At 42.3% G+C, this 23,284-nt stretch overlaps 2 protein-coding genes across 3 annotated transcripts; one reads left to right on the forward strand and one right to left on the reverse strand.

Moving 5' to 3' along the window:
* Positions 1-1,222: 1,222 nt before the first annotated feature.
* On the reverse strand, positions 1,223-10,746 carry hltf (helicase-like transcription factor; the record flags this gene model as incomplete). The annotated part of the gene is made up of 25 exons (XM_083892041.1): positions 10,661-10,746; positions 9,677-9,883; positions 9,295-9,461; positions 9,074-9,216; positions 8,874-8,953; positions 8,707-8,778; positions 8,268-8,459; positions 8,111-8,185; positions 7,979-8,033; positions 7,769-7,850; positions 7,613-7,665; positions 7,483-7,530; positions 7,275-7,391; positions 7,050-7,150; positions 6,556-6,699; positions 6,317-6,449; positions 5,173-5,308; positions 4,869-5,048; positions 4,676-4,791; positions 3,615-3,796; positions 3,348-3,470; positions 3,124-3,236; positions 1,613-1,793; positions 1,458-1,538; positions 1,223-1,366 (listed from the first exon to the last, which is right to left on the reverse strand). Exons 2-25 carry the CDS (start codon positions 9,872-9,874, stop codon positions 1,223-1,225), a joined length of 2,916 nt encoding a protein of 971 aa, XP_083748167.1. The 5' UTR covers positions 9,875-9,883; positions 10,661-10,746.
* A 437-nt stretch (positions 10,747-11,183) lies between these two features.
* LOC310929937 (serine/threonine-protein kinase PAK 2-like) lies at positions 11,184-22,856 on the forward strand. Of its 2 annotated transcripts, none has more exons than XM_083892811.1 (15): positions 11,184-11,241; positions 16,253-16,446; positions 16,535-16,641; positions 17,341-17,488; positions 17,579-17,595; positions 17,694-17,807; positions 17,894-18,020; positions 18,106-18,169; positions 18,258-18,306; positions 19,454-19,566; positions 19,653-19,770; positions 19,877-19,976; positions 20,064-20,260; positions 20,971-21,108; positions 21,208-22,856. In XM_083892811.1, exons 2-15 carry the CDS (start codon positions 16,269-16,271, stop codon positions 21,292-21,294), a joined length of 1,557 nt encoding a protein of 518 aa, XP_083748937.1. In that variant the 5' UTR covers positions 11,184-11,241; positions 16,253-16,268; the 3' UTR covers positions 21,295-22,856. The 2 variants fall into 2 exon arrangements, with proteins under 2 accessions (XP_083748937.1, XP_083748936.1); XM_083892810.1 differs by lacking the exon at positions 11,184-11,241 and adding an exon at positions 14,271-14,374.
* Positions 22,857-23,284: the final 428 nt, after the last annotated feature.

Consider the following 23,284-nt stretch of genomic DNA (forward strand, 5'->3'; position numbering starts at 1 on the left):
TGTTAATGTTGAGCACTTCCTTTTTCCTCTTGTGAATAATCGACCAAACCTCCAGCATGCGTGTGCTCTTTAAACTCCTGACAACACAATCCACAATACACTTTTCCTGCTAAGACTCCAACAACAAGGTTTACATGACGCGACAATGTTTATTTATCCTGCAAGTGTCCCATCGCTGTTGTTAGCCATGCATCCTCTTTGTCAAAGTGCTAATAAAAGAAAGAACTGGTGGTTCAAAAACACCTTAATCCACCGTGTGTCGTGTCATGTGTGCGTGCGTGTGCGTGTGTGTGTTACATACCATAGAGTCCAGGTGTGCAGCTGCAGGTCAGACATGAGCTGATAATAAAAGAAATAAACATTAAAATCCCGATTAAAAACTTTTTCAATGTTATTTCAATCTTTGTAAAAACACAAAGTCACCTTACCTCACATTTGAGAAAGAAACAAATTCATGATGAACTGGACTCTTAATCTGTGAGTTTGGCGCCACCTTGTGGCCTTTTCAATATATGTCAGAACTCTTAAATTAGACATGAGACGGCGACTTATTGCAGGTACTTTTTTTTTAGTTGTGAAAAACAGACATCGTGTGGAGTAACAACGTAGAACTTAGATATTTACCAGCCACCTCCGTTAGCATTCGCATTAGCATCACACTTTTTTTTTCAGAATTAACCATAATAATAATAATAATCAAAAAGACAAGCCGGCTCTGTGCAACACAGCGGAACATGAAGGAAAAGTCTCCTAAACTGCTAAATTAAAACCGAATTTCGGCAACACAGAAGCTACAGTGGGCAGGATTTTTCGTGGGGTTTTACTGGTCAATAATTCCGTCGTAATCTGCCAGGATGATATAAATCAATAACCTGAGGAAATAGGGAAATTAAATGAATTGAAAGTCGATTTTGCCGCAACAAAAAAACACACATAACCGAGAGCAACAGCTGTTTTTCTGAGCTCGTCTGCACTAAACCCATCTTCTATATCAGTTTCTCCATCCTGGTTCTCTGGACTCGCCGTGCTGCAGGTTTTAGCCGTTTTTTAGAGGTTTTTCCCCTGAATCAGCTGATAAAGGAGAGTTTAAAGAGCAATAACATCTCCGCAGCTCCCTCAACCGACTACCGACCAGCAATCCTGTCGACTGCAGCTTCAACCGCCTGTAAACTAAAAAGTCCAACATTCATGCGTCTCCGTGTGTGAATGAATTCGTGTCCGTCTACAGCTCCATGAGAGCTCTGATGTCGTCGATGCGAGACGTTTTCCTGCCGGCGCCCGTGGAGCCGAACGCCTTCTCCACCAGGTCCTGCTTCTGCCTCTGGATCTTCACCATGTTCTCCTCCACAGAGTCTTTCACGATGAACTGCAAGAACAAAACCACAGTCGCCATGAAAACAATGCACACACGCACACATAATAACATGCAATAAAAAAAAAAAAAAGTTTTTAGACACCTTGGTGACGACGACTTTCTTGGTCTGACCCAGACGGTGGCAGCGGTCGATGCACTGCTCCTCGGTGGCCGGGTTCCACGCCTGAAAACCATCAACGCCATCCATGTTTTTAATTTAAAAAGCACAAGTCACTCGTCATCTCTTGGGTTACTTACAGGGTCCATGAGGAACACGCGGGAGGCGGCGGTCAGGTTGAGGCCCACCCCTCCAGCTTTGAGCGACAGCAGCATGACGGTGGGGCTCCCTGCTGCGGAGCTCTGAAACTCCTGGATCACCTGGGTCCTCCTCTTCTGGCTCATGGTGCCGTCCAGACGCACAAAACTGAAGCCGTGCTCTCTGGAAATGTGTGTTTTATTGTTTATTTTTAGCTCACGTTCCTATATCTTATTTGTTGTGTTTATCTCTGATTGTGCAGCCCTTTGTTTCAGCCGTTGTTGTTTTTTAAGGAGCGTTTGTTTGGATATTTGACTATAATTAAATCAGAGAAGACAGTTTGAGGGGACAAAGAGGATTTAAAATCTTTACATTGGTCAGTTTTACAACATACCATCCACTCAAACAGGAAGTGGTGTGCTTTATCGTCTATTTTTCCTCTCAGTGGAATAAATGACACAAATTGACAATAATAAAAAAATGTTTATTATTATAATAAATGTTTCCTTATATTATATATTATTATTATTATTATTATACAAATCAAGTGAGAAGTGGAAGCTAATTTTCCCATAAACTTTCACTAAAACAGAGTTATTTTTGCTACCAGTGGAGTCGCCCCCTGGTGGCAGACTTCCATTCACTTTTTTAAAACATATAGGGTGAATTCCAATTCCTTGCTTAATCCTCAATCTCAAAAATGCGCTCCCTCTAGAGCAAGTGCTGTCCCGGTTCTCAGAAAAATTAAGTTGAGGGCCAAGTTTAAGGGCTGTATCGCCCTCAATATTGAGATTTTCTGAGACCACCCTTGGGAGCAAGGGCTACCCAGAATGCATTGCGTGTTTTCACATAAGAAAGATGGCGTCGAAAGCAACGAAGGGAGTGCGATACAAATAAGTATTTTCTTTGCTAATAGAGATATAAAAATGATGAAAACCATTGTATTATCTTAGTTTAGGCCCATATTATGGATTACTGACGTCATTGTTGCGTAACATTTATTTTAATTTTATGATCTTTTGTCAATAGCCGGCCGGTGTGGTTTACTTTTCAATAAGCCGTGGTGTGTGGTAACTGTCAGCTGAATATGTCCGTGGTTGTGGTATTTGTATCATCTTATAACTAACTGACAACCTAATAACTTGACTGACAAACGGATCGTAATAAATGATCCTGACGTAAATGCGTTCTTCTTCTTCTTCTTTTTTGGAGTTGACAGACTGGACGCAGCTTTAGCGTTATTCTGCCCCCTACAGTCTGAAGACGTATCTGCATTTAAGGGGTGTCCCATTTCTAAGTGACAAAATAACCCTCAACACTTGGTTTTGAGGCCAGTTGAGATTAAGGGTTGAGCTTGAGGGTTAAGATAGGAATTGGAATTGGCCCATAGTCTAAGATAGTAACTTCTCAGGGTTAGGGGGAACTGATTATATACTCGATATAAACATAAAGCTTAAGTGTGTATTGAGTTGTGTTTCCTTTAGCGACACAAAGCGAGGTGTGTGTGCGTTACCTGAGCGGCGTCTCCAGCAATGTGAGGAAGCGCGTGAACTGAGAGACGACCAAACTCTTGACGCCGCCGTCTTCACCTCGCAGCCTCAGCAGGTTTCCCAGAAGCGCCTGCACCTGCAGGAGAGGAGACAAAAGTAGTTATTGTGAAATAAACTAATAATGTAAAGGGGTTTGGTTAAGGTTTGAAATGAAGGTTTTTCAGCACACGCAGAAACACAAACGTACCTTTGAGCTCGTCCTCCACCTCTCGGAACTGGTCCCGTTGTCTTCTTCCGTTTCCTCCTGTGGAAACTCCACAAGTTCGCTGGTTTTGATGTCACTTCGACAGAGAGGACATCGCGCCGCCTCCTACGGAAACACAAGGAACAAGGAACAATTCAAACGGTCTTGTTTTTGTCCACAAACCAAAAAGATTCAGTTTTCAACAGATTAATAATTGATTAATTGTTTCAGCTCTACTAGAAACCCTGCATACTCTCTATGCACAAGTACCTTCTCGACGCCAATGACCTGCGCGATGCACGGCTGGCAGTAAACGTGAGCGCAGTGCGTGATGACGGGCAGGCGGACCGAGTCGAGGCACACGGCGCACTCCTCGTCAGAGCCGCTGGACAAAACCAGCCGCAGCTTCTCGATCAGTCGCTCTCGCAGCTCCGCGGGTGTCGCTGCAGCACCTGCACACAACAAGGAGAAGGGATATAAATGATATAAATATAAGGGGATGGAAGAACGCCTCCTGTTCTCTTTGGTATTTGACTTGATAGGAGCAGCAAAAGTGAGTTTGTTTGTGTTTTGTTGGAGAGAATTGGTGGCAGAAGAATAACAATAATAATATCTTCCTTTGTAAAGCACCAGTTTACAAAGTGCTTTTACATACAATACATAGACACATATAAACAGCATAAATAAAACGAGGATTAAAAAAAAATAACTATAAAAAGAGATTAAAAAAAAGACATTTAAGAAGGTTTCTTCTTTTCTTCTTTCTTTCAAAACCAAGTAAAATATGATTTAAAGTTTCAGAAAATACTCAACTTTCAGCTAAATTTAACCGGAAAATAAGTCTAATTAATCCAAAAAATCATATATGTATATATTATAATATACATAATATTTATAATCAATTAATATTTGGTCTGCTTGGTCCATAAAAGGTTAGGAAAATGGATCTGCTTCCCAAACCCCAAAATTATGATTTCCTCAAATCAAATGTATTATTATTTCTTTATATGAAATAATATACCGTATACATTTTATAAAGCGGATCAAATATAAAAATTTAATTTAATTTAATTTAAGAAGCTGGAAAAATTGTTTGTGATTGATAATCAATTTATTATCATTCATTATTGTTTTATTGTTTGTTCTTAGGTCTATTAGGTCACACGTTTGTATGTTTTAGTCGTTTTATTTATTTATGTATTTATACTCTAATGTTCAGCACTTGTTGTCTTTAAAGTGCTTTATAAATAAAGTTTGGATTGGATTGGAAGTACTTGTTGCAGACTATATTCAAATGGACTTGAAATGAACAAATCCATGATAGATTTCACCTGATTCCGTGGAGGTCTTGGACAGGAGACTGGGGTGGCAGCAGTGCTGTCGAAGCCTCATCAAGATGACCAACACGTCAGCGTAGTTCCCCAACACCGTCCCTTCTGCTACATATCTGTAAAACCACAGCATCCATCAGTGAAAGCTCTATGAATAACTCACCTCATCTCTCACTGTAACACATGCACAAACCTGCTGATGGCGTTTCTTCCTTCACTGCGTGCCAGCTCGTACTCCTCCCTCTCCTGCTGGCTGAACTCCACCTGCTCCACAAAGATGGTCTTCTCGGGCAGAGACACCAGGAGGCGCCCGTTCACCTCGCTGCTCTTGGTGCGCCGCAGCGTCACGCACTTCACCAGCGTCTGAAGGTTCCTGCACGTCGGGTTTGCCAGATTAACAACAGCGCTTACGTTTAAAAAAAAAAACAATTAAAACTTATATCATATAGATATGAGAACAATTTTTTCGATTTACAGCCTCAGTGAGCGTCACTCACCGCAGGCCGTCCTGGTCTCCCTGCGTCACGGGCCTCTGGATCACTCTGTTCCACCACTCTTTCACGTCGAACGGCTTCACGCGCAGGAACGCCAGCAGCATCCACAGGTCTTTGACATGGTTCTGGATCGGAGTACCTGGATGTAAATATACACGCGATTGTGGTTTATGAACAGAAGCTGAGACAGAACTATATCTGCATCTTTATTTGTAAGAGCTGTGAATGTCAGTTATCGCATATTTGCAGGGTCTCTATTGTTTTAACAGTATCACATCAAATCTGTCAGTCCTATTACTTACTATACGAAACATTAAAGTGTTAATTCATTGGTTATCAAAGTGCGGCCCAGGGGCCCGCAGAAACATTTCTGGCGGCCCACGGTGAATTACAGTTGATAGTTTTAATCCAGGAGCTACTGAGCTTGTTAAATGTTTATTGGACATTACTGGATACAGACCAATAAGTGTAAACAAAAATACTGGGTATTTACCTGGTTTCTATATGGTGAATTTTAGTGTATTATTGGGTTATAAGCTGGTAATAACTACTATTACTAGCTATTTACCCAGTAAATATATGGTAACAGAAATGTGTTACTTGGTATTAACCTGTAATTAGAAGGTACGATCAATGGCAAAAATACTGGGTAATTACCCAGTAAATTATAAAGCGTTATTATATTAATGCTTAAATTACATTATATTAACGCTTATATTACTTACGCTAAACTGTAGAACTGCAATCTGGTCATTAAAATGATTATAAATGGGATTTCTTTCTGGTTTTTTTCCTTTTTTTCCTGGGCTCCTAAATTGGCCCTCAGGTATCAAAACTTTGAGAACCCCTGTGTTAATTGGTTGGTAAACTGCATGGGAATAAAAAAAAGATGATAGGACAGATGGTTCAGCAGGAGAAGCACTGGACACAAAGATCTGTCACATTTCCATGGTTAACTTTGTCCTCGTCATCGTCTCTTTTGACCAAAAACAAGAGTGCGTCCATGCGGAATCAGCTCATTTACGTCAGTCATGTAGACCTCTGCAGTCAGTTCAGTTCATGTTAGGAGGAAAAACTCCTAACTGGAACTCAGTCGTCGTTAATTTAAGTTTCTTTGGTGTAACACAGTGATCTAAGGAAGATATACCTGAAAGAATCCAGCGTCGGCTGGTTTTCAGGCCGAGCACAGCCTTGCTCATCTGTGCATTTGGGTTCCTGACGACGTGGCCTTCATCCAGGACAACCCTCAGCCACCTGATCCCGTGGAGGGGGCTTTTATTCTGTAAAAAAACAGATTGTATGACTCCTGTTCCATCAAATCGAGAGTTAAACAGCCGTTTAACTTTTAAGTTTATCTCGCACACGTGACACACTGCGCTCGCTCACCCCAAAGTCAGTGGACAGAACGTTGTAGGTGGTGATCACCACGTCCTGGGAGGACAAGAACTTCTGGCTGCGGTTGCGCTCGGCGCCGTAATACAGATACACGTTCAGCTTCACGTTGGCGCGCACGTGCTGCTCAAACTGCTCCTGCACGTGCACAACAAGAGACACGTGACGCCGCAGAAACGGTAAGGGATCATTAAATCTTAGTGTGACAACGTAGCTCTTTGTTTCTACGGTCACTTTATACATTTAATATAGATATATCTATCATCCATCTATCCATCTATCCATCTATCTATCTATCTATCTATCTATCTATCTATCTATCTATCTATCTATCTATCTATCTATCTATCTATCTATCTATAGATATATCTATCTATCTATCTATCTATCTATCTATCTATCGCATGCATGATGATTTGTGTGTTATTTTTTGTTTTATGTGATGTGATTATGATTTTTATGTGTGTGTGTGTGTGTGTGTCCTTTACCAGCCAGTTACTGAGCACAGAGAGCGGACAGACGATCAGGGTCGTTCTGGCCGACAGATCTTCGGCACTTTCAGGGACGAGGGATTCCTCGACGGCAGCAACTGCACGTAGACAAAGTCACACAGAGAGACGTCTCGATGCAGTTTTACAGCAGACTCTCATTCTTCTTTCCCCTAAATTAAATGAATCCCACGTAAAGTCACACGACCAATACCATTAACTCACTTATTGGCGCTGGAGCGGCCTTCTTGGCGGGTTTCTTCTTCTTTTTTGAGGCCGTATCTGGCGCTGAGCCACCGAGCGCTGCAGCAAAGTCCAGATCGTCCAGCAGCTTCGGGGCCGCTGCGTTTCAGGAAAACACATCAACATTGTGTAAATCGTAGCATGGTCGATAGCCTAACTTAAAGTCTCTTAAACCCCTCTATTATTTCACCTTTAGTGGCCTTTCGCTTGGTGGCTTTAGCCTTTCCTTTGCTCGAATCTGTAAGTGCAGACATCAGGTAAAGATGTGTGTGAGCCACAATCTCAATGGTAAAAACCAGGAAGCGTCAGTTTGCACCCACCTGTTACGTCCACCGTGTCCGGTGTATCGACACAGACGACCTCTGCCTGAGGACTGTTCATGTTTTAAAGAAACTCATGTTACAAAAGACTTTAATACAGCAAAAATGACATGATGAATAATTTGAAAATAAGACGTTGAACTGAAGCACACTTACAGGTCTGAGCATAGAGCGGCAGCAGCTGCTGCATCGCTAACTCTTGCCTCTTCATCCACAGCCGTGCTGCTGCTGCTGCTTCCTGAAACACAGACTCTCATCAGCTCTTTAACGACGCTCAACCTCCCTGTTTCTAAGATTAGATCAATTAATCCCACACTGGGAAAATGTGCAGCAAAAAGGGGAGAGGTGACAAAATAACACAAGTACCTTCCATTTTGGAATCCATCAGTGGTTTGGCTTTCATAGGTGAAGACCCCTTTTCCTGCAGACATATATACACAATCACTTATAATCATTGTGACAGCAGCACACAGACAGAAAAGGGCTTATTAAACGTACACATTTCTCCACAGGCAGTGGTTTTCCATTGTGGAAGTTGGTGAGAATCAGAGCGATGGTCGTCAGAGTTTTCCCCTAAAAAAACCCCCACAAAAACACACCTGTTGGTTCATGCCGTTTCACACAACATAACAAACTGTGTGTGCTCGTGACTCACCAGTCCCATGTCGTCTGCCAGTATCCCTCCACGGACCCTCTCCGGCACTTCTTTGGCGGAGAAACACGTGACGGTGTTGTAGTACAGGTCGCCTCTCTTCTCCCAGAATGGCGGCAGCGCAGATTTGTTTTCTCGAGCGCACATCCAGGACAGCGCCTGCTTCTGGTGAAGCAGGAGAGGCGTGCCCACGGACTGCAGAGACAGAGAGATGCGTTTCAGGGTGGTGAGTTGAAAAACAAACAAATAAAGAAAATGTGGTAAATGTACAGTAAGATCTGTATTTTCTGATTCAGCAGCTTCACAAAGAGTCTAAATGAAAACGTCCGAGTCTGAATTAAGACTTTTGGGCACTATGATGAATATATGTGGTTAATAATAATATTTATTTGATAAGAAACGAGGTGGAATGATTTGTTTTTGTATTAAATTAAGTACAAACCTCAGCTGCTTCTCTTTCCCCGTCTTTGCTCTCCGTCAGGCCCTCGAACAGATTATCAAATGCATTCTTCAGCTGAAACAACAAAAAAAGAGTGAGTGTCATGTTATTACAACTAATGCTATATGCTTCTATGTATCTATGAAGTAAACACATAAGAAGACAATCACCTCGTCTGCAGTTAGCGGGATGGTCACGCCTTTTTTAGACGCCGTTGCAAAAGCACCTGGTTGATTATATTTTACCGCTCCTGCACCAGAAATCAAACACAAGCAGATTATACACAAACACAAAAATAGGAAACGTATTGACAATGACAAAAAGCTAATATGAGCTACTGTACATGGAAGGAAGTAAGAGGTTTTTGTACCTATTGGCATGACTAGACCGGTGTTCAGTTTAAAACCATGGCGCGTCAAAGATCTCGCCGCGGCTTCTCTGTTCTCTTCTCTCCCCCAGAACGACAGCATCACGGGCATATTAAACTTGTTGGTCGTTCCGAAGTGCACCACACTGTCACAGCGGAGACACAAATAACGACTCTGGCATACACACAGGTGTTCGCAAAAGAATAATCAACAACCCACTCACCCCTCCACTTTGGCCAAGTTGTTGTCCATGATGTGAGCCATAGCTGCCGCCAGCTCGCGCTTTATGTGTCCGACCCGGTTACCGTTAACGTTGGAGACCATCACCGCGTTGCTATCGTACGGATTCTGGGGCTCTCGCACTAAACCAACCATTTCCCCCGGATTGACCTGTCCAGAGAGTCAAACACACGATATATCTTAACAAACATCTTCAGAACCTCTATGAATCAGCCTCCCACACAGCAACACAGAGTATCTCAGAACACTCTCTGTGGGTTAGGGTTAGCACTTAGCTCAAATCAAGATTAAATACATGCCACCAATCATTTGTCTGTGTGGCTGTTCTGTCTTCTCGGAGGAATTCATTTAACTCTCATCCTCACCACTCCTTTGTAATATCTGAGGCCGACCACATTGCCCTTCATGTGGCCAAACAGCAGGCTGCCGTCTGCGTCCGGCTCCTCCGACACTGCAGCTCTGATGGCCTGGGACAGGGTCTCGGTGTCCGTCTCATATCGGTCAGTGAAGAGGTCCACTTCGCTAAACCTGCCCCAACCAAACCTCTGCCAGAGCTGGGACATGATGACACCCTGGAGCACAAACATGAGAAGAATATTGTATACAAGTAAGGTCACTGAGCTACACCTGTTACTGGAGCTGCAAGTTTGAACAACAGGAAAACTCTCTCATGATTGTTATAAAGTCATAGTGATCATTACAGGTAAAGTGTGTAAGAATTAGTGCCATCTAACGTGAGACTGCAGATAGTAAACTAGGGAAAACATGCTCGTCTGTAAGCGCTCCTGCAGAAACATGGAGGAATAAAGGCTAACTCTAAAGCCACAAAAACAGATTATTATTGCTTTACATCAACTATAAACCCATACAGACATAATTATAATTTCTGCTGATTAAACCCTTTGGCATCTTAAACACTGCACCTTAAAAGACTGAAAGTGAAAGTATCACAAAACACAGGTGCAGTCACGTCTCAAAATGTGTTTGCACAATGCTGACAGACTTTATTCATATAATTAACTGATTGTTGACATGGTATTGTAGAAAAGTACTTAATTCAGCCCTAAAGTATACAAATATTTGTTCATAATAGTCCACAATGCAACTGAGTCACTTTATAATAAAAGCTATAATAAATAAATACATAAATAAAAACAGCCCACATGGATAATTACTGTTGTAAACATAAACGTTAGCTTAGTTAGTATAGCTTGTTTCAGTTAGCAGTATCTACAACGTTGTTAGCTAAGTTGGTACTAAATTATTGGTCTTATAACACTTCTTATTCGGATATACACGACGACTGACAACAATTACTTATTTCCCGGTATTAAATAATTCGTCCATACTGTTTATCTTCTCCGCATACGTCCCTTAGCGGGATAAAAACCGTTGTTTTGGAGTTTCTGACGTTTGAGTTGCTGATTTCTCCCGGTTGCGGTGGACGGAGAAGTCAAGCTAGCAAGAGCGAATCAGCAAATGCAGAACATCCGGTAGTAGCCTTCAAAAAAAAGTGGTAATGACGTAAACGTTCAGGTTGTTAACGCGCCTCTCTATAGTACAAAACAATCATAGAAAATTATTTTCCTTTACTTATATATTCTTTTATGCAGCGGCGTGTGTGTATGAGCTTTCTCCTATGTAAAAAGGTAGATTACGCTTATTTTGAAAATACAGGACAACCTATAGCTGGTATTGTGTCCGTTAACTTTAATATCAACATAACCGAGAGGCATTATGGGATGCTATGGCCCCAGCGTGACGCTCTACGGAAGCCGCGACGTTCCCGATTCCACAGTTTTCTCGTTTTGTTACTTTTCTACGACGTTCCGCTTCCTCCTCGCCTGGTTCCTCCTCCTCCTCCCCCGGGCCGAAGCTCACCGTTCTCCTGGGACTAGTTCGGGCTGAAACCGCTGAGCGTTGGGAGAAGGTACAGTTTTTCACACCCTCGGGGAAAGTCTGTGAAATCTCAGCGTCGAGTGTGGACTTTAAGCGGCGTGAAAAATCGGAAAAGAAACTAGGGCGGAGTTTATGTTTGTGTCGAAGTGTGCTTTGATACTTTGCGATTGACAGCAACCGGTGAGTTTAGTCACACTAGCTAGCTAGTTTGGTTTTTAAGCTTTTAAGTTGACAAATAACTTGTTTTCCTCACTTTATGACCGTGTTATCATTCTGTCAATAATTCCACTGTTACAGGAGATAAAAATAAAAGCACAACAGGGCACGAGACCGAGATGCCTGCGTTTATTATTACTGGAGCTCTGTGGTTAGCTTACTTTTTAATTTGAGCTAAAGTAATGACATGTCTTCAAAGTCACTGTGCTGTTGTAATAACATGTGATGGATGGACAAACAGCCAGCAGAGGCTGCTCTACCTGACTGACATGGACGAACACATTATTATGATGCTTTCATAACATATATACAGGCTAATATACTGTATTTGTCAATAACAGTCATTTAATGAGTCATCCAATCATTACTTATTACTCCCAGAAAACCAAATAGTGCTATGAAGTGCACAAAATCTTTATTTTTTTCATTCAAAAATATAAACTGACACTGTTTAGTTTCGGTTATCAATGTAATTCACATAGAAAAGCCATGTATTTGTCTGTTTATGGTATCAATTGTGGATTAATTGGTCACTTCAAGCAACTAAACTCATTATACACGTTTCTTATATATTTGTATATACTTCATATTGACATATCTATTTTTTTTACGTTTGCAATATCAATATTCAAGATCTAGTCCAAAAGTCAACCTTATTAGGATATTCCTGAAACATATAAACACACACACAGTTTAGACATTGAGTGCGTTTAAATGCACACTAAATACACGATTGTTATTGGATATTTGTAGTTATCTATTCCGGTTATTCAAGTGCTCATGTAAACGGAACAAACCGATGTTCATTATCAGATTATTGCCCTTATCGGTTTTTGTAAAACCTGTTTAACACACCTAGGTTTCTGTCAATGATCTGATTTCTTAGAGACATGTTTACACCTTACTAGGTATATTCCAGTTACCCTATTATTGCCAGACATTTTTATTATTATTTTTGCTACGCAGATGAGCTAACACGTTCCCGGTTTTCACTGGGAGAGTTCAAATCAAATCTGTGACTGTTCTTCCTCAGTCTCTGAGTTCTGACAGTTTCCCCCCGGGAACGCCAGGTTGCCAGGTTTGGAAAGGTTGGAGATTTTGATCCGGCGTAACTGTTGACGCGGGGGTGAGGCGTCTGTTTGAATAACAGGATAAGGTGTTGGGTCAGTGTGGGAGTGCAGCTGGGTAGCGTGTGTTTACGCTTCATTCACCGCCAGACCTGTAATCAGTGACGTGACTGTCGGAGACACAGAGTTCAGACAAATGAGCCTGTGTGTGTGTGTGTGGACAGTACACACTACACATGTGTGTTTTTGTGCGATACACTGTGTGTATTGTCATGTTTTTAGTGCCTCTGAATGAAAATAGGGCTGGAAGTGGTTTCATCACTCCTTCCAGGAAGTCCTCTGCAGAATTTCCTTTTATAGAAGCTAAATACAAAAGGCTTTGCTGTCCTACTTCCTGTAAACAGCTCGACGGCTGCGCTAGCCGTGCTCCGATTGGCCTTTTGTGGATCTCGGGGAGTTCCAAAGAGGAGGAAGCGAGCCTCCTCTGACAGTGGCCAACCACAGGGAATAGAAAGTGCTCTGATGCAGCTGAGAGAGTGGAGTATGAGGAAGTGAAAATGTGAAAGACACTGGGACATTGACGATGGAAAGCAGCAGTGCTTTTGTTGTTTTTTTAATTTGAAGCATTGGTTCATATGACTTTAAGGAGTGTCCCTCAAAACATTACGGACTGGAGATTTAAGTCATGACCCAGACCCAGATGTAGGAAGTATTTTTGAAGGAACACTAAGCCCAACATTCCTGTAAAGTTCTCCTTGTTCTCAGAGACTTGTTAGGTCACGTGATCATAGACGTGGACTCAAAAGTCGACGTAGACTTCTGTTTTTTTTCTGAGGAAAATGTATTGAATCTGAGTCGTTTAATGGTCTCAATCACTAGTTTCAAGCCTTATGCTGCAAAACAGACAACAAAGTGTGGCGTACGTGTTTGTTGACATCCACAGATGTCTTCGTGGAGGATTTTATTTCTTTGTTTGCTGAATTTTGTCCAGCCCTTTGCATCGGTGTTTAATCAGGCATGCATATCATGTATAAAAGAGATGGAAATTTCTCTTTAAACTGTCAAAATACTGTTGTTTTGTAACGTTGTTTCCTGTTGGTGTGTGTGTGGCAGGCTACTTAATCCGTGAATCCCGTCATTGGTACAATTACAAACACGTGCGTGTCGTGCACCTGCCTGATTCCCTCAAAGCTGCTGCTGTACAGTGATATGAAAGATGTTCAAGGCCTCACAATGAAGGCCCTGTTGGCAAGTGTGTGTCTGTCTGTGTGTGTGTGTGTGTGTGTGTGTGTGTGTGTTCATGTGTATAAGAGATGAACTGGAGGACACGCCTGCTGCTGCTGCTGCTGCAGCCCTGCAGCTAGGAAATTCCTACTGAGAGACAACTTGTCTCAGCCTGGCCAGCCAGCACCCGGCAGTCAGTCCAAAACACACACACACACACACACACACACACACACACACACACACACACACACACACACACACACACACACACACACACACACACACACACACACACACACACACACACACACACACACACACACACACACACACACACACACACACACAGAGAGACTCTGAAAATGCATATTAAAGCTCTGGACTGGGTCTAATTTTATCCTGTCGGGGCAAGAAAACACTTGTCCCATCCAAGATCGCTGAGGAATGAGGCAGCCTGCTGTGACCTGCCCTCAGAATGGTTAAAAAAGAGATGGGGGGGGGGGGAGAAACAGAGAGAACTAAGTAGATAAATGAGCAGTAGAAGGGGAGACACACACACACAGAGAGAGAGACACACACTCGCTGGGAATAGGATCGTGTCGTGTTTCTTGTTTACCTGGTCTTCTGTGCGGAGCAGAAGAAAAAAACAAACAGGTGAGTAACTTGGCAGCTTTGATGAAAAAGGCAAAACTAAGATTTTCTTTTTTGGGGGGGGGGGGGCGTAAGAAGAGAGAGAGCGAGAGAGAGGCCAGGGAGTGTCTCGTATCCTGTGGGTGGAAAAACTCCTTGATTTCCACAGTGGAAAACCTTCAGGACCAGTTCTAGACTCGAGTGTAAAGAGCTGCTACGAGACAGGTAGCCTTTGTGTGTGTGTGTGTGTGTTGCACAGTGAAGGGAGTGTCTTGGATTGCTGAGAACAAACGTAGCCTTGAGTCACGTCCATGCTGCCGTGTCTCTAACTCGTGGCCTGCGGACAAAAAAAACCCCAAAGTTGTATCTTTTGGTTTCAGGGACTTTTATTTTATAGGGTTCAGTATAAGAAGTGAGCTCAGGTCAGCAGTGTAGGCACCACGTACCCCCCCAACCTGAGGCACACTTCTTATACAGGTTCACTACCAGCTGTGTCATTGGCGGTCAGACACGGGAAATAAGGAAACCTTTTGTTTGCTTCCTGTTTCCTGTCTGTGATGTCACCAAGAATGCAACAGGCTACAGCGACGGAGCTGTTTGAACTGCGCGCTCTGCACGACTGTATGAGGTGCTGTAGTGGTTTATGGTGTCGCGTGTGTGTGTGTGCTTGTGTGTGCGTGTGCCTACAATCTCAGTTTTCACCATATTAGGGAAATGGGTCAAACATCCTGTACGTACTGAAATACTACACGACGTAAAGTTACTTCTACGACAAAGTGAAAAGCGGTCGCACAAAGATGTTTTACGAGGTTGTGGGAAGTTGAAGGATTGACTGTGAATGACTTTGAAATGCTGACTCAGCATTCGGAACTCACTTTAACAAACTACAACGTGCAAAACAAACAAAAAAGTGTATTAAATTGAGTGACAGAAAATGTGCTGCACATACACTACCGTAAATCAAACAGTTTTGTTGTGGTTTCCATTAAAAGTCAGACTTTTAATTATTAAAAGAGTTGCAAAATGAATAGAAAATATAGTCAAGACATTGACGAGTTTAGAAATAATGATTTTTATTCCAAATGATCATTTTGCCCTTCAAACTTTGCTGTTTTCAGCTGTGCTAACATCATCGCACAAGGGTTTTCAAGGGTTTTCTAATCATCCAATAGCCTTCTAACGTGATTAGCAAACACAATGTACCATTAGAACACTGGAAATGGGCCTCTATACACCTATGTACATATTCCATTAAAAACCAGACGTTTGCAGCTAGAATAGAGTGTATTTCTGATGAATTTCATGTTATAGTCATTGAAAAAAATTGCTTTTCCTGCAAAAATAAGGACATTAACCCCAAACTTTTGAATGGGTTCTCACTCCTGGTCCTCAGGAGCCACTGTCCTGCATGATTTATGACGTTTCCCCAACTCCAACACCACCTGATTTTAAATAAATGGGTCCTCAGCAGAGCTTAGTGACGAGCTGACCGTTTGAATCAGGTGTGTTTGAGCAGGGGAAACACCTAAAACATGGAGGACAGTACGTTAGTATTTCAGCAGTTTCCCTTGTGTGTGAGGTGCACTCGGAGACGCTCTCCTCTGCCTCCTTTCCTTCCTCATTCACTCGAGCGAGACTCGACACGTCACTTTGCCCATTCAGAGCTGCTTCCTGTTCACGCTCTCTGTTCCCCTTCACTCCAGCACCGATCCGCACTCGTGTGGACCGTGGATGGCTTCGGTCGGGTCAGTGTGAGCGCTGCTTTATGCGTTTGTGGTGTTAAGCTTTACTGTGATGTGATGTGCAGCTGTTTTTGTCGCATTTCAAAAAACAGGAAGAGGTTTATCGGTGATCGAGTGTGCGCCTAATCTGCGTCACGTCTTCTAATCCCCGACTCTGCAGGTGCACGTGTGTGTAAATGTGTGACAGCGGAGTGTGTGAGGACAAGCCCCCCGCCCCCCCTGTCAGGATGAGCAGCCAAGGAGGAGGAGCCAAGGACACGCAGTCGGCCAATCACAGCTCGCGGCCGCTGCCGTCCGTACCGGAGGAGAGGAAGTCCAGGAACAAGATCATCTCCATGTTTGCCTCTGAGAAAGGTGAGCGGGTTTCTGGGTTCTGGAGGTGGGGAAGGGGGGTAATACAGGGTGTTATGAGCTCACACTGACTGACCCTCTGACCCCGCAGGAGGCAGGAAGAAAGACCGGGACAAGGACAGACCCGAGATCTCGTCTCCGTCTGACTTTGAGCACACCATCCACGTGGGTTTCGACGCCGTCACTGGAGAGTTCACCGTGAGTATCTCAGCCTGTGTATTGTACTCATGTAACATGTCTGTTACATCAACCCATCCATCCCCGTGTCCGTGTGTCATGTCTAGTTTGTTGACACAGCTCTTTTAGAACAAGGACCATGTTATCCAGCCACACACAATGCACAGACAAGAAAATAACACTAATCTCAGCTCGTGCATCAGCTAAGTCTCGTCCTAGCATCGCAAACCGTTTGGTTAGCTTGCGGAATGATGTACAGTCATTTGAGGTGTACTATGTAGTGTAGTATTTTTGTGAATTTCTACCCTACCGTTGGACTCACCTATACAAATTTTTTTGTGTTTTCCCTTAAAAGTCACACTTTTATTCACCAAAATGAGGAGAAAATATAGGCAAGACATTGACAAGATTAGAAATAATGAACCAGCAAAACTGACTGGCGAACTGTTCAGGCTGTACCCCACGTATCGCCCTATGTCAGCTTTGAATTTTTTCTCAAAATGTGTTATAGTCATTGATAAAAAGAGCTTTTTCTTGAAAAAATAAGGACATTTATAAGTGACCCCAAACTTTTGAACAGTAGTGTACTTCTTCTGAAGTCCTGTTCATTTTACTAATGTTGTCAGATATTGGTTGTTGAGCTGCATAAATAAAGTCAACACCAGGTTACAGAGGCTCTTCAGTGTTTAAATGTGTAAATGTGTGTGTGTGTGTGTGCAGGGTATGCCGGAGCAGTGGGCCCGCCTCCTTCAAACCTCCAACATCAGTAAATCAGAGCAGAAACAGAATCCTCAGGCCGTCCTCGACATTCTCAAGTTCTACGACTCCACCACTGGAAAACAGAAATACCTCAGTTTTTCTGCCTCGGGTCAGTTCTCTTTAACTCCACCAAGGAAAAAGTGCAGTGTTGTTGTAACTCCTTTGTCCTGACACTGTTTTTATCTTGTATTATTTTCAGATAAAGACTCACAGTCGGTGAGTACTTCTGCTTCCACAGTTGTGTTGTTGTTTTGTTTTTTTTACATCAAACTCTGTTTGTTGAATCTCATTGTGTTTCACGCGTTTGTCGTCAGCTTGGTAAACAGGGTACGGTGACCTCCCCGTCAGGCGGTAAAGGCGGCGACGACGATGACGACGATGACACGCCTCCTCCCATCGTCGCCCCGCGGCCGGAACATACCAAATCAGTGAGTCGCACAAAACACAAAAACACAAGTTTTAGCTAGCTAACATTTGAACATATCTAAGGTCGGTGTTTGTGTTGTGTTGTCAGGTGTACACGAGGTCGGTGATCGATCCACTGCCGCCTCCAGAGGGCGATGCTGCGTCAAAGGCGGCCGACAGACAGAAGAAGAAGGGAGGAGGCAAAATGACCGACGAGGAGATCATGGAAAAACTAAGTATGCAAACCAAACACGGGTCACGCCGCGACAACGACATCTCAGGCTGAATTAACACATTTATTTATTTATTTATTGTTCTCAGGAACTATAGTCAGTATCGGGGATCCTAAGAAGAAATACACTCGCTATGAGAAGATCGGCCAGGGGTGAGAATAATTGTGGACGATGAGTGATGTAAAAAGACCTTTAAATACTTTTTTATTCTCCTCACATTATTTGTTTTTCTTTCTTCAGAGCGTCTGGCACCGTTTACACAGCCATAGATGTTGCCACAGGACAAGAGGTAAGTTTAACTCTTCTTCAAACAGAAGATCAAACACAAAAGATTTAAAGGCTCTTTTCTGCGGTTATGAAAAACAACACCCGATGAGGGGATTTGTATACGAATTGTTTTTATCTTTTATTTATTTCTGCTAAACGGACGACAAACCTCAGCTCATTTTACTCACTAGACACGTTTAACAAAGACGTCCAAGACCTCACTTTCACATCTTTCAGCTCTAATATGAGTTTGTGAAGTCCTGCAAAAATGGACGAGATTTAGAAAAGGATAGTTTTCTGTAAAACGATATTCCACTTTGAAGCGTTGAGAGTTGCGATTTAACCGGCTAACCGACCAGCTAACTGACTCGCTCACCGACCAGCTAAGTGACTCGCTCACCGACCAGCTAAGTGACTCGCTAACTGACCAGCTAAGTGACTCGCTAACCGACCAGCTAAGTGACTCGCTAACCGACTTGCTAAGTGACTCGCTAACTGACCAGCAAAACGACCGGCTTACTGACCAGTTAAGTGACTTGCTAACTTACCAGCTAACCAACCAGCTAATTGACCTGTTGACTGCCTGGCTAACTGACCAGTTTATGGCTTGGCTAACCAAACAGCTAACCGTCCCTATAACCTACTGGCTAACTGACCTGTTTACGGCCTGGCTAACCAAACAGCTAACCGACTGGCGTACTGGCCCGTTTACGGCCTGGCTAACTGACCAGTTTACGGCCTGGCCTGGCAAACTGAACAGCTAAATGACTGGCTAACCGACCGGTTAACTGACCAGTTTACAGTCTGGCTAATTGACCAGCTAACTCACCAGTTTACAGCCAGGCTAACTGACCGGCTAATTGACCAGCTAACTGATCAGTTAACAGCCTGGCTAACTGACCGGCTAATTAACCGGCTAACTGCCCAGTTTACAGCCTGGCTAACTGACCGGCTAATTAACCAGCTAACTGACCAGTTTACGGCCTGGCGAACTGACCAGCTAACTGACCAGTTTACGGCCTGGCGAACTGACCAGCTAACTGCTTACATGCTCCTTCCGTCCTACTTCCTGTTTTGTGTTCATCTGTAGTGCCACATTCATTCATTCAGTCATTCAGTCATTCATTCATTCATTCATTCATTCATTGAGCGGTTTCGTTGTTCCACAGGTGGCTATCAAACAAATCAACCTGCAGAAGCAGCCAAAGAAAGAGCTGATCATCAACGAGATCCTGGTCATGAAGGAGATGAAGAACCCAAATATTGTCAATTTCGTAGACAGGTAACTCTGCCTTTGTGACACATGCTGCACAGACTGTCTATATTATCTATATTGTGCGTCTGATTGTGTCTTGCGTGGCTCTGCAGTTTCCTCGTAGGCGATGAGCTGTACGTGGTGATGGAGTACCTGGCCGGAGGTTCCCTCACTGATGTTGTGACGGAGACGTGCATGGACGAGGCTCAGATCGCCGCCGTCTGCAGAGAGGTGGGACAAACATGATGCAAATATTACAAAATCTCCATTAAAAATGTCAGAGATGCTTAAGCACACACTTTAAAGATGGCTAACCTTTCTTTCTCGGCGCGTTTAGGTCCTTCAGGCTCTAGAGTTTCTTCACGCCAACCAGGTCATCCACAGAGACATCAAGAGTGACAACGTTCTACTGGGGATGGATGGATCCGTCAAACTCAGTGAGAGACACATATAGAACATACTGTTAAAAGCACACTTGTTGTGTTTATGTCTCTAACACAATATTACATCTTCTCTCGTTGCAGCCGACTTCGGCTTCTGCGCCCAGATCACTCCAGAGCAGAGTAAACGCAGCACCATGGTGGGGACTCCGTACTGGATGGCTCCAGAGGTGGTGACCAGGAAAGCCTACGGACCCAAAGTGGACATTTGGTCTTTGGGGATCATGGCTATAGAGATGGTGGAGGGAGAGCCTCCGTATCTCAATGAGAACCCTCTCAGAGTAAGTGCTGCACTCCTGTTATTCCTTAAAGCAGCGTTTCCTAATCCTGGTCCTCAGGGAACACTGCCATGTCATGTTTTACATGTTGCCCTGCTCTAAAATCACCTGATTCAGATGAAACTGGAAATGTTTTTTTTTTTTAAAGTTCAAACTAATTTTTTTTATTTTTTTTAACAAAAGTTGAAACATTAAATGTTTGAAAAAACACATTAAACAAAGTTGAAACATTAAATAAAAAAAAAAAATGTAACGACAGTTGAAACATTACATTTTTGAAAACATGTTTTGAAAAAAAGTTGAAACATTACATTTTTTGGGGAAAAAATTTACAAAAGTTGAAACAACATTTTTGAAAAAATGTGTGAACAAAAGTTGAAACATTACATTTTTTGATAAAATATTTGAACAAAAGTTTAAACATTACATTTTTGGGCAAAAAAAATGACAAAAGTTGAAACATTACATTTTTGAAATATTTTTTTAACAAAAGTTGAAACCAAAGTTTTGAAAAAATGTTTGAACAAAAATTGAAACATTACATTTTTGACTTCATGACATCTCCTTTTGCGCCACCATGAGGCCAAACACGTGTCTGCACACCATCAGCTCATGGTCTTGTTTCTGTACTCGTTCGTCTCAGATACAGCAGATAAATGTGAATGAATGTTGGATGAGATGAAGTGATGCTTTATTTTTGTGTGTGTTTGTAGGCTTTGTATTTAATCGCCACCAACGGCACTCCTGAGCTGCAGAGTCCAGAGAAGCTGTCGCCCGTCTTCAACTCCTTCCTGTCTCGCTGTCTAGAGATGGACGTGGAGAAGCGAGGCTCGGGCAGAGAGCTGCTGCAGGTACAACACACACCCGCTTACATGCTTTATATTTACTTCAGTATTTCTGATGAATTCAAAACACGGATTTATTTCATATCTGTACTCGTACGTCTGCAGCATCCATTCCTGAAGCTGGCCAAGCCTCTGTCCAGCCTCACTCCGCTCATCCTGGCAGCCAAGGAGGCCATGAGGAGCAACCGCTAACAAACGCCCAGTCTCTAAAGACCATAAAAGACCAGAGAAAACCAGGACCGGACCAGCAAGCATCTTCTTCTTCTTCTTCTTCTTCTCGTCTAAGTAAAACCAATCTCCGCTCTTAACTCTTTTCCTTTTTTGCACCGAAGCCATATTTATTTGTTCCAAAGTTAGAGTTCATACAGACACATGCCAAAGTTCATACTCGCAAAGTAAACAATGGATTTATTTACTCTGACGCTGAAACGGTTACAATTTGATCATCTTTTCACTATTAAGAGGAGGTTTCTGAGCGTTTTAGCGTCTTAAATGTGAAGATTTTCTGTTTTCTGGACATGTTTAGTTTTGCGAAACATCGTCACGTCCACGTTTGATCGATATTTTTTGACATTTTACGGGAAAATGTAACGCTGATTTTGGTGAAACAACCTCAGAAAAGCTAAAATGGATGAATTTGATTGAGTTTTTGACGTTATCGCCTCGTTCCGTTTAAGCTCTTTAAGTCAAAATCAAAACACAGGTCACTTTTCGACCGCTTCTATGACCTTGGATCGACTCTTAAAGAGTAACCGTGGTCATTTTCGACCGCTTTCTATGGCTGCTGTTGCTATAGTTACACGTATGCATTCTAAACCAAACAGTGGCGTCTTTGTGCGGCGGGGAAAAAGGCGTCCTCGTGTGACCTGGTGTCTCTTTAAAGCGTTCCTTCTAAGTGTTTTAAAGTGGTTTCGAACATGAAACCTTCTATTATTTTTATAGTAGAACCTCCCGGTGGACGTTTATGTGTCTCGGAATTCCGTGGTCTCTGTTAGAAACTATGCAAAAAAAAAACAACCATGTTTTACTGCATGAAATCAGTGCCTTGAATAATGTGTGTGTCCACAAAAACTCCAAATACTGTATGGAATGATGAGTTGAACTGGAGGAAGACTTCGCCCTCTTTTGTACATTATACGTATGTGTTTTTAAATCGTTTTTTTTATCATTGTAACTAACACACGGGACGAGATATTGCAGCCTTTGCAACGATGGACTTTGAATCCTAAAAAAAAATGCGTCAAAAAGCCTGAGAACAAAGGAGCCAGAGCTGAATCTGTCCACTTTTCTTTCTTTCTTTCTTTTTAAACGTTTGTTTTGCCTTGCTCAGAGTACCATACGAGTTTGGTGTATACCTCATTTTACAGCTGGTGTTGACAATCACGGAAAAACACGTTTTTTTTAATTAAATATTCAGCTCATTAAAGGACTGGCGTGAACTTTGACAGTCAGTCAGTATTTAAGTTAACGGATTACAGTACATCTAATCCATACTCCACACACACATAAAGCCACTCATGGTACTCTGCAGGTCGACACAAATACACAGTGTTTGCTCCCTCGTGACCAGGCTGACAAACACTATCATGATGCTTCTTTATTTCTTTATTTTTTTTAATTTTATGTGACGAGAACACATTCCAGTGATGCAGTTTTTTTTTGTATTATGAACGATGAAGAGCTTCAAAAAAAAGAATGCATTGTTTGTTTCATCGTGAGGAAAAGAAAAACACACATATTTCTGGTGTTGAATAAAATCCGTACATGTAAATTATTAATAAAGTGGTGGCTTGTTTCTGGATTATTCACTTGATATGATGTCGAAATCAATGACGAAGCAACTGTGTAAATAACACAGAATTGAAATGAAGTGGCAATCTCCCAACTTGAACACAAGGGGGCAGTATTACTCTATGCTAGAGCAGTGTTTCAAAATCAAGCAAGAAAAACTGATTGAGATGCAACATTTTTTTTTTTTTTTTCAAAAGTTGAAACGTTAAATTTGGATTTTATATTTTTTAAAATGTAAAGTTGAAACGTTACATTAAATGACATAAGTTGAAATCTAAAATTTAACAAATTTAACAAAAGTTGAAACATTACATTTAAAAGAAAGGACAACAGTTGAAATATAAAATTTAAAATAAAATTCACAAAAGTTTAAAATTTTAATTTTTGAAAA

The sequence above is a fragment of the Microchirus variegatus genome (assembly GCF_963457635.1).
Source record: "Microchirus variegatus genome assembly, chromosome: 7".
NCBI lineage: Eukaryota > Metazoa > Chordata > Actinopteri > Pleuronectiformes > Soleidae > Microchirus > Microchirus variegatus.

What these genes read in the sequence shown, in the direction of transcription:
- LOC310929937 (XM_083892811.1), top strand. Translation starts at nt 16,269, where the DNA reads ATGTGTGACAGCGGAGTGTGTGAGGACAAGCCCCCCGCCCCCCCTGTC. An exon ending in CATGTTTGCCTCTGAGAAAG is followed by an intron (nt 16,447 to 16,534) that starts GTGAGCGGGTTT and finishes CTGACCCCGCAG; the next exon opens with GAGGCAGGAAGAAAGACCGG. An exon ending in GGAGATCATGGAAAAACTAA is followed by an intron (nt 18,021 to 18,105) that starts GTATGCAAACCA and finishes TATTGTTCTCAG; the next exon opens with GAACTATAGTCAGTATCGGG.